This window comes from Apteryx rowi, unplaced genomic scaffold, assembly GCF_003343035.1.
Source record: "Apteryx rowi isolate R43461 unplaced genomic scaffold, aptRow1 scaffold_145, whole genome shotgun sequence".
Lineage (NCBI taxonomy): Eukaryota > Metazoa > Chordata > Aves > Apterygiformes > Apterygidae > Apteryx > Apteryx rowi.
In genome coordinates this window covers 660,766-676,959 of record NW_020447697.1, presented here as the reverse complement: position 1 = coordinate 676,959, position 16,194 = coordinate 660,766, and the positions used below count along the sequence as shown (strand labels likewise).

At 38.7% G+C, this 16,194-nt stretch overlaps 1 protein-coding gene across 2 annotated transcripts in view; it reads right to left on the bottom strand.

Annotated features, from left to right (window-relative positions):
• Positions 1-15,926, bottom strand: part of GALNT13 (polypeptide N-acetylgalactosaminyltransferase 13) — a 143,826-nt gene extending 127,900 nt beyond the window's left edge. For both annotated transcript variants that reach the window (XM_026058298.1, XM_026058297.1), the window contains exon 1: positions 15,785-15,926. In XM_026058298.1, coding sequence (XP_025914083.1) covers positions 15,785-15,926 — 142 coding nt within the window. The remainder of the gene's footprint in view (positions 1-15,784) is intronic.
• Between the last annotated feature and the right edge of the window lie 268 nt (positions 15,927-16,194).

Sequence of the window (16,194 nt, the reverse complement as noted above, 5' to 3'; positions counted from 1 at the left end):
AGCACCCTTGAAATCACAGAATCACAGAATCACTGAGGTTGGAAGGGACCTCTGGAGATCATCTAGTCCAACCCCCCTGCTCAAGCAGGGTCACCTAGAGCACATTGCACAGGATTGCATCCAGGCGCGTTTTGAATATCTCCAGAGAAGGAGACTCCACCACCTCTCTGGGCAACCTGTGCCAGTGCTCTGTCACCCTCACAGTGAAAAAGTTTTTCCTCATGTTCAGATGGAAGCGTCTGTGTTTCAGTTTGTGCCCGTTGCCTCGCGTCCTGTCGCTCGGCACCACTGAAAAGAGTCTGGTCCCATCCTCTCGACACCCTCCCTTCAGATACTTGTACACGTTGATAAGATCTCCTCTCAGCCTTCTCTTCTCCAGGCTAAACAGGCCCAGCTCTCTCAGCCTTTCCTCATAAGAGAGATGCTCCAGTCCCCTAATCATCTTTGTAGCCCTTCGCTGGACTTGCTCCAGCAGTGCCACATCCCTCCTGTACTGGGGAGCCCAGAACTGGACGCAGTACTGCAGATGTGGCCTCAGCAGGGCTGAGGAGAGGGGGAGAATCACCTCCCTCGACCTGCTGGCAGCACTCTTCCTGATGCACCCCAGGATACCATTGGCCTTCTTGGCCACAAGGACACATGGCTGCCTCATGCTTAACTTGGTGTCCACCAGCACTCCCAGGTCCTTCTCAGCAGAGCTGCTTTCCAGCAGGTCAACCCCCAACCTGTACTGCTGCATGGGGTTATTCCTCCCCAGGTGCAGGACCCTGCACTTCCCTTTGTTGAACTTCATGAGGTTCCTCTCTGCCCACCTCTCCAGCCTGTCCAAGTCTCTTTGAATGGCAGCACAGCCCTCTGGCGTATCGGCCACTCCTCCCAGTTTTGTATCATCAGCAAACTTGCTGAGGGTGCACTCTGTGCCTTCATCCAGGTCATTGATGAAGAAGTTGAACAAGACTGGACCCAGTACTGACCCCTGGGGGACACCGCTATCTACAGGCCTCCAACTAGACTCTGTGCCACTGATCACAACCCTCTGAGCTCTGCCATTCAGCCAGTTCTCAATCCACCTCACTGTCCACTCATCTATAGAGCAAATATAAATAGCAAATAAATAGCAAATAAAGCAAATATAAATAGAGCAAATATAAAGTACTTCACACTCAGCATTATACATATACATAAATAATGAATGCCCTTAATTACAGTATCCTTGAGGAAACTAAATGAAATGCTTAAGAGAAACGTTTATCAATAATACAAATCTTTAACCTTCAAAACAGAAATGGGCTTTTGAGGAGCCAAAACAAAACCAAAAAAAAAAACCAAACCAAACCAAACCAACAAAAAAAAGCAAACAGAAACCTCTTCCTTCACCATTTTTGCTCAACGCAGCTATTTTTACATTCCTCCTCCAAGAAGACACCCATGCATCATACGCTGAAGCGCCCAAAGGGTGACCTCAGCCCCGGCTCCCAGCGAAGGGGGGCACTGACGGATCCCAGCCCGCAATCCGTGTCCCGCATGGGAGAACCGCCCCGGCTCCCACCGCTTTGTAACGCCGGGATGAAGCAAGGGACCAACTCCCCACGAAGCACGCGAGCCGCCTTCCTCAAGCGGTCACAGAAAGCAGGTCAAGGCTATCAACACACTAGTACCAACCGCTAAATCCTCCTGTTCTAGAGTCACGGCACGCTCTACTTAAAATTATGATTTCCACCGAGTAGCAAAATAAGGAAAACTACCATTTTATTAATTTTAAAATTAGACTATCTTATGTGGTTAAATTTTAAGACTAGCAAAAGCGGTACCAACTCTTGAACCTGTTAGCACTAAGGCCCCAATACACTGTATTTAAACTTACTATTTCCAATAGAGTGGCAAATAAGTGGAATTCCCACTGCAGAAAGTCTAAAATAAGAGAATTTAACATGGTTAAATTGTTTCCAAACCATGAAAGACTGGCAAATTCTTTCATTACAAATGGCTTTGTTATCATTTAATGAAGAAAGTCTTTTATGATTAAAGTTTTATTCAGCATTCAGATACCAACATTACATGAGGAATATTGTTCCTGTAATTGAGCACAATTTGGAGTGAAGAATTCTCTCAGTGGAATTGCTTATGATACTTATAACTGAATTCACTAGAATAATTACATACAGTTTCACATTATGGAAATCCACAGCTTTTGGAAACGCTGTTTGTCACTGCCCCATTTTTGTTGGCTTCAGCGAAGGCAAGACCTACTTCACAAGCCTTGACTCTGGTGCTCGTGCCCAGCCCGGCTCGGCTCCGCGGTGTAAGCTTGGACAAAGCACAGTTTCACCATTTCTGATGATGCAGCACCACCTCAGCGGTATTCCAGGAAAGTTAAGTTATAGAGAAGTTGAAGGCCTTAGATTAAAAAAAGGCTACATGGGTGAAAAGTGTTTAAATAAAATTAAAGCATAAGATAAATACCAAATTGAAAAAGCAACCCTGTGGGCAAACCTGTGATGAAGCATCCCATAGATTTTTAAATTATGTGCCTTGAAAAATTGCTATTATATAGAGAAAGCAATCTCTGCTGCAACATTTAAATCACTGCACAAAGACATGCCATCCACTGTAAATAAACTGGGTTAACTTAATTCATTACACTCTTTAAATATGTTCTCGAGAAGCACTCCTTGTTCCTCGTAAATATTCTAAATACTTCGCACTTGTAAGTCCCTCGCCCTCACCTACCAGGCAGTTCAACATACCCAGACCCAGAGCAGAACGGGAACCACTTCGAAAGGGCTTCAGAAGACGCCTCGCAGTGGGCACCTGGCTCCTCGCTGAATATTAGCCGGCAGCAGCTGGCAGCTCCCGCTCACCGCGCGAGCTCAGTTCTTTTGCCTCAAAGGACTCTCAGATAAATTGCCAGGGAAGCCAGATATCCTTGCTAGAGTTTCCGCACCATCGCTAAAGCCAAACCGAGCATCATAATTCTAGCTCTAAATTATCCTTCTAGGATAGTAAGGCCACAGCGCTTCTCTACATTAGCTGACACACTAGTCATCAAGTATTTTATTTATCTTCCACAAGGCATGATTTAGCACATTTAATTAAAAGAGTTGAGTCAACTAAATAAAAGCATGATAGAATAAAATAGTAAATAACAGGAGCAAAGCAATTCGTACGCATTCCCCCATGACAAGCCTGTTCAAACCAGTGTGGTCTCCTGCACACACAAGAATCTTTGCAACCCAGTTAATTCCACTTGGGCCCAAATAGGATGCTGGATTTACCGGGACTGATCCATAAAGAACTGACTGCAGGATAATGGCCTAATGCTCCTAAATAGCGGAAGATTTCAACTTGCACAAAGCTTAGGAACATGCCTATGTGATACTGGCAAACTCGCGTTTCATCTAGCACGTTTCTAAGTATTGCATGAGATAGGGCCTGCATTGAGAGTTTGCTCTAGGAAAGCCTGGACAAGCTGGATTCGCTGCACAAAATTGATTTATTTTGCCAAAAACTGGGAAGGGGGGGGGGGGAGAAAAAGAAAAAAAAAAAACTTATTATTTGTTATGATGCATTAAAAAAACCGCAACACTATTAGTCTGATGTTGCCTTTGCATTATTCACTATAGAGGTTTTTATACTGTTTAAACTGTACATAAGTATAAGATATCTGTCAAAGTGTTTTATCAGTGTCCCTATTAAAATAATTAATAGAACAGAAAAGCCTATAAAACTATAAAAAACACAAATTGTAACGCTCAAATTGTATTCACTAAAATGAGAATACTCCAAATCCTACTAAGCTAAAAAACAAAACACCCACAACCACCACATACTAAAACGAAAACCTAGCAGAAGTTCTACCTTTCAAACACTGGGCAATAAATTTCATCTTAATTATTTAATGGTATCACACATCATATCATATGTCATATTTTATACTAATTTAAACAGCAGCTTCTCAAAATGTACGAAGAGGCATTTTGCATTTAGTTTCCAGACAGCTAGATTTAAAATCATCTAACACATAAGAGCAGGCTCTGTAAAACACACAGAAGGAAATTACTGAACAACCACGCCAAATTTTTCCAGGAACGTGTAACCACCAATTTCAGCCACCACGTGAACAGCTCTCTAGGAATTCCTGCTTCATGTGAAAGAGATATTTAAAATACGACAGCATTGACCTTCTTAGATAAGAGAATGTATACAATACCTTGTAATCCATTAATATAGTGTTAACTTTATATGCAATACAAAAAAAAAAAAAATTATTGATTGACAAAGCCTTATTTAAAAAAGCGAATAAAGTTGTGAATTAGAGATCAACATTATACTTCTTATTCCTAGCCTAGAAACAAAGCTTTACTGACCAAGCGAATTACATTTCTTAGCCTGTGCATTTAAGAAAAGACTGATCCACCAAATGTACATTTTAACTTCTCTTAGCAGGTTTATTTGCTAGGTCAGATCTCCGTAAGCCTCCCTGCCCTCCCTCGATGAAGGGGAGGACTCCGGGGCAGGACTGCGCCCAGGTCTCTGCGGTGAGCATCAGGGACAGCAGCAACGGAGACGCGCAGAGCAGACGACACCGACTCGTGCACGAATAGAGAGACTCCGCAATACACGAAAAGGCTTCTCCGGAGGGGTTAAGCGTCCTTCCAGCTCTCACTCCCTTACTTACCGCCCAAACGGTTAAAATTTGAGCACTACTACGTATGTTTTGTATGCAGATCATCTACGGAGTGCGTAATTAATGAAGACTCGTGGCACGACAGGGCTATTTCGGTCACAGCTAATACCGGACTTCCCGACAAGAGGATTCAATCCTGCCACCACGCTTCAAACAGGCCCAGTGCAGACGCGAACTCACAGTATTTTAAGCATATCTGGAGACAGGGAGCTGAACTAGGTGAGATCAGGCCAACATAGCCTGCGGAAACAAACAAAATCGTTTCTTATAAAAGAGGGAGGGAGAAAAAGAACGGGACAAGATGTTGGGCAGATAAGCTCAGGATTATAGGAGCACATGATTAAACAGTTCAGGAGTTACCGTTTCCAATTTACTTCAAATTTTAATAGAGCCCTAACAATAAATCTATATAATACAATGCAAAAAGATTACTTTGGCGTTTCACATTAAAAAAAACTATAAAATAAAAACATTGGCTAGATTTAAGGCATGATATAATGAAAGAAAAGTCCCAGATAACTTAAGAAACACGGGAAAAAGGTCAATATGCAAGACTTGACAGTAAATTTTACACATGCTCAGATGAGCTATTGTCAGTAGCTTTGAATTATTTAGAGACAAGCTTTTAATTATTTAGACTAAAACTCAATTTAGAGGTGTCAAAAATCATACCATGTTGATGCAGAAATTCTCACTACTGTTATTGCACTGTTACAATGCCACAGACCTTAATCCTGAAGTGCCTGCTAGTTCCGTTCTTATTAAGTTGTATGCCTTCTTCAGCCAAATATTAAAGGTAAATGACACCTTTCTGCTACCAGCAGTTGGTACATCACAAAGGACACAAAATACCAGATGTTATTCTTAATCTCATTTATATTAACACATTTTTCAGCATGTCAACTGGATGGTAAGAGGCTTTTATTTTTTTTAAGCAGACTAGAATCCCAAGGACAAGGAGGATGACATTGGAATAAATTTCACTCTAATTCTTCAGTCTTTATTATGCAAATGAATGCTCACTCTGGCTTGTCAGATGTGGCAATCAAGGCCCTTGAGAATGTCTATAGCTAAAAACTTCCATTACAGCATACATGAATGCAACACAATACCTACTAAAAAAAAAGTCGAAGTGTGGCACTCAGATATACAAATAATCATGGCATTACTGTAGATAACATCAACATTTCTAATTATTAAATTCCATACTGTACTAAGAAACACATATTAAAATTATTTTTAGTGATAAATCTGATTAGTATTTATTTCAGAATCTTCCCCAAAATTCTGTAAAATTCAGTCATAAAAGTAGTGGCTTAAAGCTAACATAAAAACACTTCTCTTACTTTGCAAAATATAAAAGTTGCAACATGTGGCAACCTAACATGATGCATCACCTTATCATTCTGTGCTCTTTCGCAATAGTTCCGATTTCTCTCGTGTTTTGTTCTATTTCTTAAAACTTTTCCAGGGCTCACTCAAGCCAAAACTACTCTGCGTACTGAAGTTTTAAACAGCACAGATTCAAATATATTGCATAATTTGCAGAACAATTTAAGGATTACTTAAAATTGGATTTAGAGGGCTGACTGCAGTTTGAGCTTCACACTTCTAAGGCTCAATATTCCTGCAAAGAGACCTGTGTGCACTGACACTATTTGCAGAGCTTTCCTGAAATCAATGAAGCCTCATTCCAAGTCTGCATGTGAGGCTTCAATAACACGACAGGAGTCATAATTTTTAGACAATATCCATTATCAAAGCTTCCAATGCTAGAAGTACACATGGTTTTTATGAATACTTTTTAGTTTTCATTAAACTATTTTCTCCTAAGGTATTGGTTGTCAATAAACTTTGCAAGTAGGTAGGTCTAAGTGTGACATGTGCTTTGCAAAAAGAAAAGCTAGTGTCTGAAAATAATTTCAAGCAATCTTATGATTCATCTGTTGAACATTAAAAAAAGAAAACAAAAACCTACAAAGCAGCTGAAAAGCGCATATTCTGCAATTGCCAAAGGAAAGTTGATCTTATCAAAAAGGGGGTTTCTGTTAATCCTAGTATGAACAACTTGGAAAAGCTTCTCCATTAAAAGAATGGCTTTTTTCTTCTGCCTTGTAATTCAGACAACTTATGTATCTTGCTATCAGAATACCTGTTACTGAGAAAAGTATTGTATCTAATGGAAAATCAAAATACTGCTCTACTACACACATGCACGTGTACACACCTTGTAATCCCAAACACTGGCCCGAGACAGTCGTCATAAACCGGCTGCCTCTTGAAGAAAAATGGTTAAGTGCAGAGAACCTGTTTTAAGTAATGATGATACATTTTCCTGCCTTTCACACTTAAGTATCTATTTTCTCACATATTCAACTAGCAGCAAGATCACTTCCCTTTAGGTTTTTACAGGTTTCTGTAGTTCAGATTTTTGATTATGCCTACATCATTAAAAACACTAACATTTACCAAGCTATCAGAGTAAACAAATCGTCAACAAGTTGCACAGAATCTATTTTTATCTTACAATATTAGAGATAAAAGTTTAAGCTGTTACTGGAAGATATGTGCAATTGTTAAGTGTGTGCAGCCCTAGTTAGCACGGCACACGTCTACGCCTACGCTGCAATCCCATTTACATCCATGGGCTCCACCCTGACAAACAGGTCTGGTGCTAAGACGAAGCAGTGAAACCTAAACGTGAAAGGCTTAACCGAAACTAAGAAAGAACAGTGAAATAAATCTAGTGGATATCAAACAGTACAACCTGCTGAATGATACCTACCAGTAAAATTTAGATGAGCTAAGCCACTCTTACACCCAGGGCTTCTGCTACACGGGCAAGTCTAAAGAGGCTTTATGGGGACAACTTGCAAGCATCTAGATATCAGAGATAGTATTGTCAGTGTGGCATGTTTTACACTTCAAAACAGCGTGGAATATTCCCTAAGCAAAATAAAAACAAAAATCCCCAAAAGGGAGTTTAGCCTTCCACTTAAAAATTTATAATGTAAAGTAAAATTAACTGTATTTTATTCTTAACTCTAGCTCACAAGGTAGACTTCTCCCTGTGCAATCTTTTCACACCAACTTATAAAACATCAACTGAAAAAAAATATATATAAACTCTTAATGTATCAGAAAAATTACACAGTTCGAAAAATAATCAAATCTGGGGACTGACAGCTGTAAATTTCTACGTAGCTTTAAAAAAAGAGTCCTATTACAACGTACACTAGAGTTATCCAACTTTGGGGCAGTAAGGGAGAACATATTTGCAATTACATCACGAATATGTCATTCTTCTGTCAGCTACCACAGGTGGAAAGTATTCCTGATATCTTCCAATATTTTAATATCTACTGTCAACCAAGCTAAAAATACATTATCTTTATAATATTTAAAATATTTAATAATAAAAACCAGTATATTATAGAACTAAATCTTTATAATATGAAATATCTGTCAATTCACCCTATGATGGGATTCCAGAGTGTGTTGGATAACATAACATTTTCTAGAAAGAGTCTATAAAAATCAGTAAGTACCACATCTCTCAGGAATACAGTAATACAGCTTCCATTTATTTTTTTAAAGTGCGCAATCAGAAAAAGATGTCTATTATGCTACAGTTTTCCCTCAAGCTTTAGAAAGGCATTTTCTTGAACTGTGTGATGAAAACCTACAAATAAACTTGGTGTGTTGTCGCAATGTCCAAATCAACACCTCAAATTTTATTTGTCAGCAAGTTTGTGACAAGATTTCAGTGCAATGTACATATTCATCCATCTATCTGTTAAATCTTTATGGTATGCTACTAAAAATACCTGCTACCATTGTTACTGCAGACAGTCCAATGCATACAGTAATCTGACAGATAAACGTGTTTCTATGGAAACTACCAAAGTGAATGCCTTATTTTTTAAACTTGGTCATAACCCCGAACTTTTATTACAGCATCCAAATGCTGTAATAAATAAATAAATAAATGCTTCACTTGCTTTGCAGGATCACAATACAGTCCTTTACTCTTTAAGAGCAGAAACGCGTTATAAGATTTGAATAAATGAACCTTCCTCTTATACTTTCAAAATAGCATTTTAATAATTTCTAACAATTTTATGACAATTCCCCTTCTTTTAGTACTTAAGATGTAGTTAATACTGAAACAAAAATGTATCTGCATAAATATATTAGATACAGAAGTCATAATATTAAAGATTTGTCACTGCTTTATGAAAAGCCAAAGCATATATTCACATTCTAAAGCTACATTAAGAACATTATTCGTGTTGCGAAGACAAGCATTCAAAATCACAATTTCATCTCATTATTCACATGCACTCATTTATTAAGTAATCACTTTTTCTTTACAATTACTATTTCAATCACTGCACATGTTCCTCATTTTATTGTTTAGAGAGCAGTACTTCTATTTCGCCAAGCTCACCACGTTTTTTTTTACTCAGTCTGGGCAGAAAACTGTCTACAAAGACAGCTTTTGAAACTGAAAATACCAAATTTAACTAAGAATTCTGAATTTAAAACTAAAGTTAGAAAAGGACATTACTGCAGAAAAACATCTGTTTCAAATTCCTTGACCATGAATCAAGGAAAAAACAACTCCCCCAAAGCCTTCTGACTCCAGGATGTGTTCCTCCCGAGATCGAGATTCCTAGATGGGAATTAACATTCCCCCTCTCTTAGTGACCGCGCTAGACACAGAAAACAAAAGATCCTCCTGACGTAGCAGGGGGAGAAGAGTCCTTTTACTCACGTAGGGTTGAAGGGAAACTTGAAGGGGTTTGATTTGATTCTTTAACAATATCTGAGAGGTTACACATAGGAGACCATGTAGTAGCCAAACAGATCTCAGAAGATACGAGGTCTTGGTGTTTCTCAGAATTGATGCTCCTGCCTACACCTATCAATAGTAACTTAACAAGAGAAGCTGAACCTCTGGCTACTAATGCTTTGCTGACATGTATCACTTGTGCTCTCTACACACAACTTGAACCTCACTCGAGCACTTCAGCAGGATCCCTGGTTGCAACCACTGGTGAACTTTTGGTCATTTTACAGCACCTGATGGTTTCAATTTGGTCTCATGGACATTGCTGTAACAAGGTGGAGTCTGCAGTAGCCTTCAAACAGGCCTTTTGGGTGTTCAGAACTACTCTAATTTGTGGAAAATGAAAGCAAAGCTTAACTGAGAAGATGCCAGGCTGCCAAATTGCCTGCTGGCTTAGAAATGGTCATTAGGTTTTTAAACAAAAAGAGAAAGGTCTACCAGGGAGAATTTATTGGACAGTAATGCACATTCCTGCCTGCACGATGCCAGAACAGCAATGAGAAGCATGGTCTACTGGAACAAACTGCTATGCTACAGTAACGAGACCCTCACAGGGCACCTACAGACACTGATTTGTTCTTCCAAGAAGTGCTGGCCTTGCGCTGTTCACACCATCTTGTTGGACACATTAAGATGTCCTCGGTGGCAGCTGGCTTTATTATGATGTATGTCTTTAACGCAAACATCTACAACTTCAGTAATACACACCGTTTGCGAATTTGTTTCAAGATGTTAAACCCTTCACTCAGCTTTCTAAAATTATGCACTAAATCTTTGTTCCAAAGAGGCTCCGTGTTTAGAATTTTGTGTGCTCTGAGAGAAGATGCCAATTAAATTTAAATGGTATCTGAGAACAAGACTCAGAGTCAGTAAGAAACTATTTATAAACCTTATAGCCTGCTCTTCAAGCCTTCATTATGTTCAATAGCTGGAAGAAAAAGGAAACAGTAAAGAGGAAGCTCAAGCCACTTTTGAAATAAAAGGACCATAGCTCCAGTTCTTACATATACCTTCTTTATAAGATCTCTTTTAATCTTGTGACTTAACTTGGTGTTCCAACGTGACTTAAACCGCATTTCCTTGGTTGTAAGCTCATCTTGCCGAGTGAACTGACTTTTAGACTGTGTAGAAAAAGGACTTTTGTTTTAAATATAAATAAGACTACTTCTTCAAGCAGACCTGAAAGCATTCTGTCCTGTCGGCTGCATGTATTGCATGTTTCAGGAGAGTCATCTGCCAGGAATAACAGATTGAATAGGATTAGTTCACAGCATAAGAAAGATTGCATTTGCAATCGCTTCCTCGGGCCAGCTACCTCTCCACTTATCTCTATTATTTCACCTATTCACTCCCACAGTCTTAAATAAGACCAGATACATTTCTTCTCTTCTCTGCCCCCCCAGGCCCTGAGAACCAACTTCTCAAAGAAGCAGAGCTGTTCTTAAAATATATTTGAAGCAGAATCATCATTAATACTAGCACCGAATGCGACAGAGTTCTACAGCTCTTAGCTGGAAGCAAAACAAGAAATACATACTGTATCAGCATGGAACAGAAGAGTCCGAGGCTGAGCCAGAACATCTGACAAATCAAGCACTATCTTCTCCCATGTGATTCTGAATCCATGCTTGGCTCAGGGGCCCGATGACAGACTTTGCAGTAAGAGGTTTTCAAGAGGCAATACAGAACGTCTTGAATACTTACAAACTTCAGAAACTAAGTGAAGACTGTGCCACACCTCCCATCAGTTTACTCTAAGCCATGTTTCTGAAGTCCTCGTGCGCACACACACACACCCCCTACAGGGTAAACAACATATGTGTTTGTTGTTTGGTGGGTTTTTGGACTTGCCAACTTCTTCTTCCCTTCAAAGCCCTGGGCAGGCAAACTCCTCACTGGTGCAGCTTGGCTCTGGATGTTTTAGATCTGCAAGTCAGCTGTGGCTCCTGCCTTTGTAGGAAGAGCCACACAGACAGGAAGGAAAAGAGAGAAGGACCCTCATGTGCACGTTGGGACACACTTCTGGGACCCCCCTGCCCAGGCTGCTCTCTCCTAGCAGAAGCGCTGCTAAGCATTGCCCAGTCCTCTTATCTGGTACACAATATGTTGGCTCTTTCTGCTTCAGTTTGGAAAGAAGCCAGACCCAGCTTCTACCTAACCTGATGTTCTACATAATACCTTTATCTCGCTTACAACTCCTCCGAGATGATTTAGGCATGGTGAGACCTACCCTAAATTACCTTCCATAGGGCAGAGGAATCTGGAGAAGTAGGAAGATAAAATAAATACAGTAATGACGATTTCAAGGCTTTCACAAGTCTTCCAGAGTATCTCCACTCTGCTTTTCCAGCTCAGGAAAACCTGCAATACCATGGCCAGAATGCGACTTCCGCAAAGGAATCTGAGTGAAGAGGCATGTCCTGATGAGATACAGTAGTCGTGAGCTTTGCTCACTCTATAGAGAGGACAGGGAACTGAGTACTGTAATTCATTAAACATTTTACAGAGGATGAATCATGTAAGAAGAAAAACATTAAAAAGCACGTATCCCCTATATCACCCTCGGAAAAACAACGGCAAGTGAATCCCAGGAGCATTAACCAAAACCAACCCCACACCACACCTCTCAGCGAGGGCTACAGCTCTTGCTCATTCTGATACGTAGGCAATTTCTGCCGTGCTGGCAGCCACAGGGAGCTCCTTACTTCCTAAGGAGAAAGTAACTTCAAGAAGTAAGCGTTACTCTTCCACTAGCGGCACAAAAATAGATGCGAGTAAAGACGACTTGACCGAACGCCAGCTCCAGTTTGATTAGGATCACACTTGCAAGTTGTTAAGCAATATTACTAACCCAACACAGCAACAGCTCATTTTTGTAACACTCAGCTTTTACGCTTGTCACTTGTGTACTAAATGATGTACAGCGAGACATCGGAGGGGAATTTCAGACAGTTGTGTTCCTTTCTGTAGCCCACCACTGCTCACATTTCGACACCTACTGTAAGGTTATCTTTATAAATCAGTTACAACACAATAATTATTATGACTAAAAAGGCATGGAAAGTTTACCTCTTTTACGTCTAAACACAAAACTGTACACAAGCTGAAGTCTTCCCTCTCTAATTAATGACCAAGGTAATGGATTAAGTGATTTAAATATTGGGTTACCATCCCATTTAAATTTCTATTAATATATTGATTCTTGTTGTACCTTTTTAATATTCTTGTGGAAATGCTGTATTTACGTTGCTTTTTATATTTACAAATCTGCATTCTCAGAGGTATTCATAGACTGACAAACACAGTATTTAAAGGCGATGGTATCCAGGCAGGTACTTTACAGCAAAAAAAAGCAGTAATATGCTACGTCCATCATAATAGCTTGGGGCACTTAGGGTAAAGAGGTTTTAGTAGCCTGCAGCACAGGGACACGCAGAAGTTTAAGAAAACGTTTCTAATTACTCCACCAGAACACACACAATTTCAGCAGAACTAAATGAAGAAATTTTGCTGGGTCTCCATAACAAAACAGAAGATTACAGTATTCTGGAATTTTTTATTTCAAAATATGCATGCTGACACAGCAATAAATATCACCATCTACTCTAGCTACAAATATTTAGGGTATTGAATAAACCCACTTACAAGTCAGAAAAAATTCCTATGAATTTAGTGGACTGGAATATAACACATTTATACAGAAATGACCATATTATTACTTCAAGCATGTAGACATACTAACACAAAACCCCACAAACTTCAAGCAAAGTTTCTGAACCTTTAATTACGACTGCCAATGAGAAAAAATGGTTTTGCTGCAATTATTTACACAAGTCCTTGTTCAGTGAGTTAACTGTCCTCATCTGCTAACCAATGTTCTCCTAAAACCAAAAGCTTTTAAATGAAAATGTTACATTAACAGATCCTATCATACCTGTTTAGAAACCAGATGATTACAGATTACTTAAATTATTCTAATTTAACTCAGTATGTCACTAAATGGAATAAAGGTATCAGTGAAGGACACGGTTTTATACTCCACAGAATTGGCTTTTTTTTGTTTTGTTTTTCTTTTTAAATTGGTCAAAAATATAAGGATAAAATAGATGAATTCTGCTATTTCTCGGTGTGTTCTTACCAGGCTTACTAGAATTTCAGTAATCTCACAAAAAGAAACATGTAATGAATTTCCAATAAACTTGTGTTGGTGTCCCCACATAATGCATATCACTTTAATAATTTTGCAAAACATATTATAATCAATAATTTGTCTGGGATAAGAGTAAAATATGCATAGTAACAGCCTTAATACAGCATTTACCAGGCTTTCAAGTAGAAATAAAATTATATATTCAATATAACTTCATTCTCAAAACTGAGGGCAAACAGCTTTTAAATGCTAAAGTCCTAGTGAAGAGATGAATTTTCTGCACAGAAATTCTAACACAGAACATGGAATTCAATGAATTAAATGTTTAAAAAAAACCCACTCAAGTAGCCAAATGCAGAGCAATTCAAAATAAGAGTCCTGTATTACATAATATTTTGCTTATTTTCATGGCCTAGACAAGAAAAGCATCAAAAAGGCAAATTCATACTTGTCAGTTCTAGACGTTTTCAAATAAATCCAAGGGTGGAGTAGGGGAGGAGTATTAATCTTTGTTTAAATCTAGACTGACTTCCAGAAGATGTTAATGTTCAAATAAAATTTACCATTCTAATATTTTATTCTTTCCTCTACAAATTATCCTATTAAATAGCAAAAAGTGCAGCCCGCTAAAAATGTTTCACAGAATGTAATTGGTTATAAAAAAATTCCAGTGCATGCTTCAAAAATAATCTATGATCGCTTTTCTGCAGCTGAAAAGAGATAAATTGGGTCATTTTATTCATGATATGCCAGATTCCTATCTAATATTTGTTTTAAAATTCAATATTTCTATTACACAGAAAAACAGTGATAATAAACAATACCCTAATGTTTTGGAAATACAACTGAACAGCAACAAATACAAAATTTACATTGCTTAGCTATTTGCATGTTCGGAAGGTCAAAGTGATATCTTCCTAATACATTTTGATAAGGACTGCCATATGACAAATGAATCATTTCATAGTATATTCATTTCAAATTATTACAGTTATCAACTCAACCGAACCATATCCCCACAGCTCTTTTAGAAGGATGGCAATGACTTAATCTGTGAACAACACTGAGGATCAGTGCTTCAACATATACATGCATTTATGATAAGAGTAATAGACTCAGAGACACTTTTTGTCTTTTGCCAACAGTAAGTACATTACAAAATCAGTTGCACTACTTATTAGTCTTGTTCCAGTCCTATTAGAGATTCAAACTACCTTTCTTTCTCCATATGCTGAGCCTGAACTCCTGCAGGATAGCACATTAATTTACAACAAGAAAATAAATCAATAAATAAATATTTCACAAATTTCTTCTCCTCCTTCCAAGTGGAATTTTCCATAGGCTGATAGTCTTAACAGTATTCAGGAATCAAAATTCTAGTTTCCGTAGGTTATTACCCAGTTTATAACAAGACCTAATCAGTACTTATGTCATTTCTTTTGGATGCGCAGAAGCACACCATCTGTCCTGCGAACGCCTGCTCTGGAAATTTACAATTACAAGTTGAAAACTGGTTGCTTCTGTCAAGGCTCCGTTTTCATGAACGCTCCCTGTAGTAAATTGCATTGCTAAAAATATCTGGAGTGAGACCAGCCACTCTCTGCTCCATCTGCATTGGAGACGTCATCCTAACGTTTTCATACGGCAGAAGGAACCAAAGTATCTTTTAAAAGAAAGTTTTGATTCAGCAAGAGTTAAGAGTTTAAAAGTAAGCTTCCAATTAAGTCTCTTTCACAAAGGTAAAGAAGCATAAAGCGTCAATGGTGGGTCAAGCGACATCATTAACCAAAAAAAAAAAAAAAGCATGCTCTTATTATAGTTGCTCTGGTTTTCTCTTCCACACATCAGAGACCTGTATTAGTTTTGCTGACAGTACACATGCAAAACTCAGACTTCATTATGGCAAAGGTCAAACACTAGGATAACTGAAACTAATTCAGAAATTACAACAATACAGAAAAGAAGTATTTCAGAATCTGGTATTTTGTCTGTTTGAATCAGAAAAATGATTCAGAAAGCATAGAAAAACATGCATGAGGCCAAATACTTCCAACAAGTCTTTGGCCTTCAAAGACAGCTTAGACTTGGCACTTACCCCTCAGAGCCGGCAGCAGAGACCTCTCTTTCTTGTCATCACATTTATTACATTCGCTGAAGTACAGAAGCAAAAAGACGTCCACAAGCACCCACATGAGAGAAGTGGCTAGAACCACCTTGCAGTAAACAAATCTCCTCATTGCTTTACTTCGTTTCTAGCTAAAGTGCTAAGGAAAGACAGCAATTGCTGAGACGTATTGAACTCCCACGGTTAAAGTCCAACATGGAAGCAGAGATAAGCATCCCCCTGCAATTATGGGGAAAAAAAGTGCAGATTAGCTAACAAGTACACACAGTTTGAACTGAAAACTTATATAAAGTGCAGTGTTGAGACATTTTAATTATTTGTTTCTTTCCATGTACGCAGGTACTTTCTGTTTTCCAATCCACCTTTCGAGGATGTTTCTG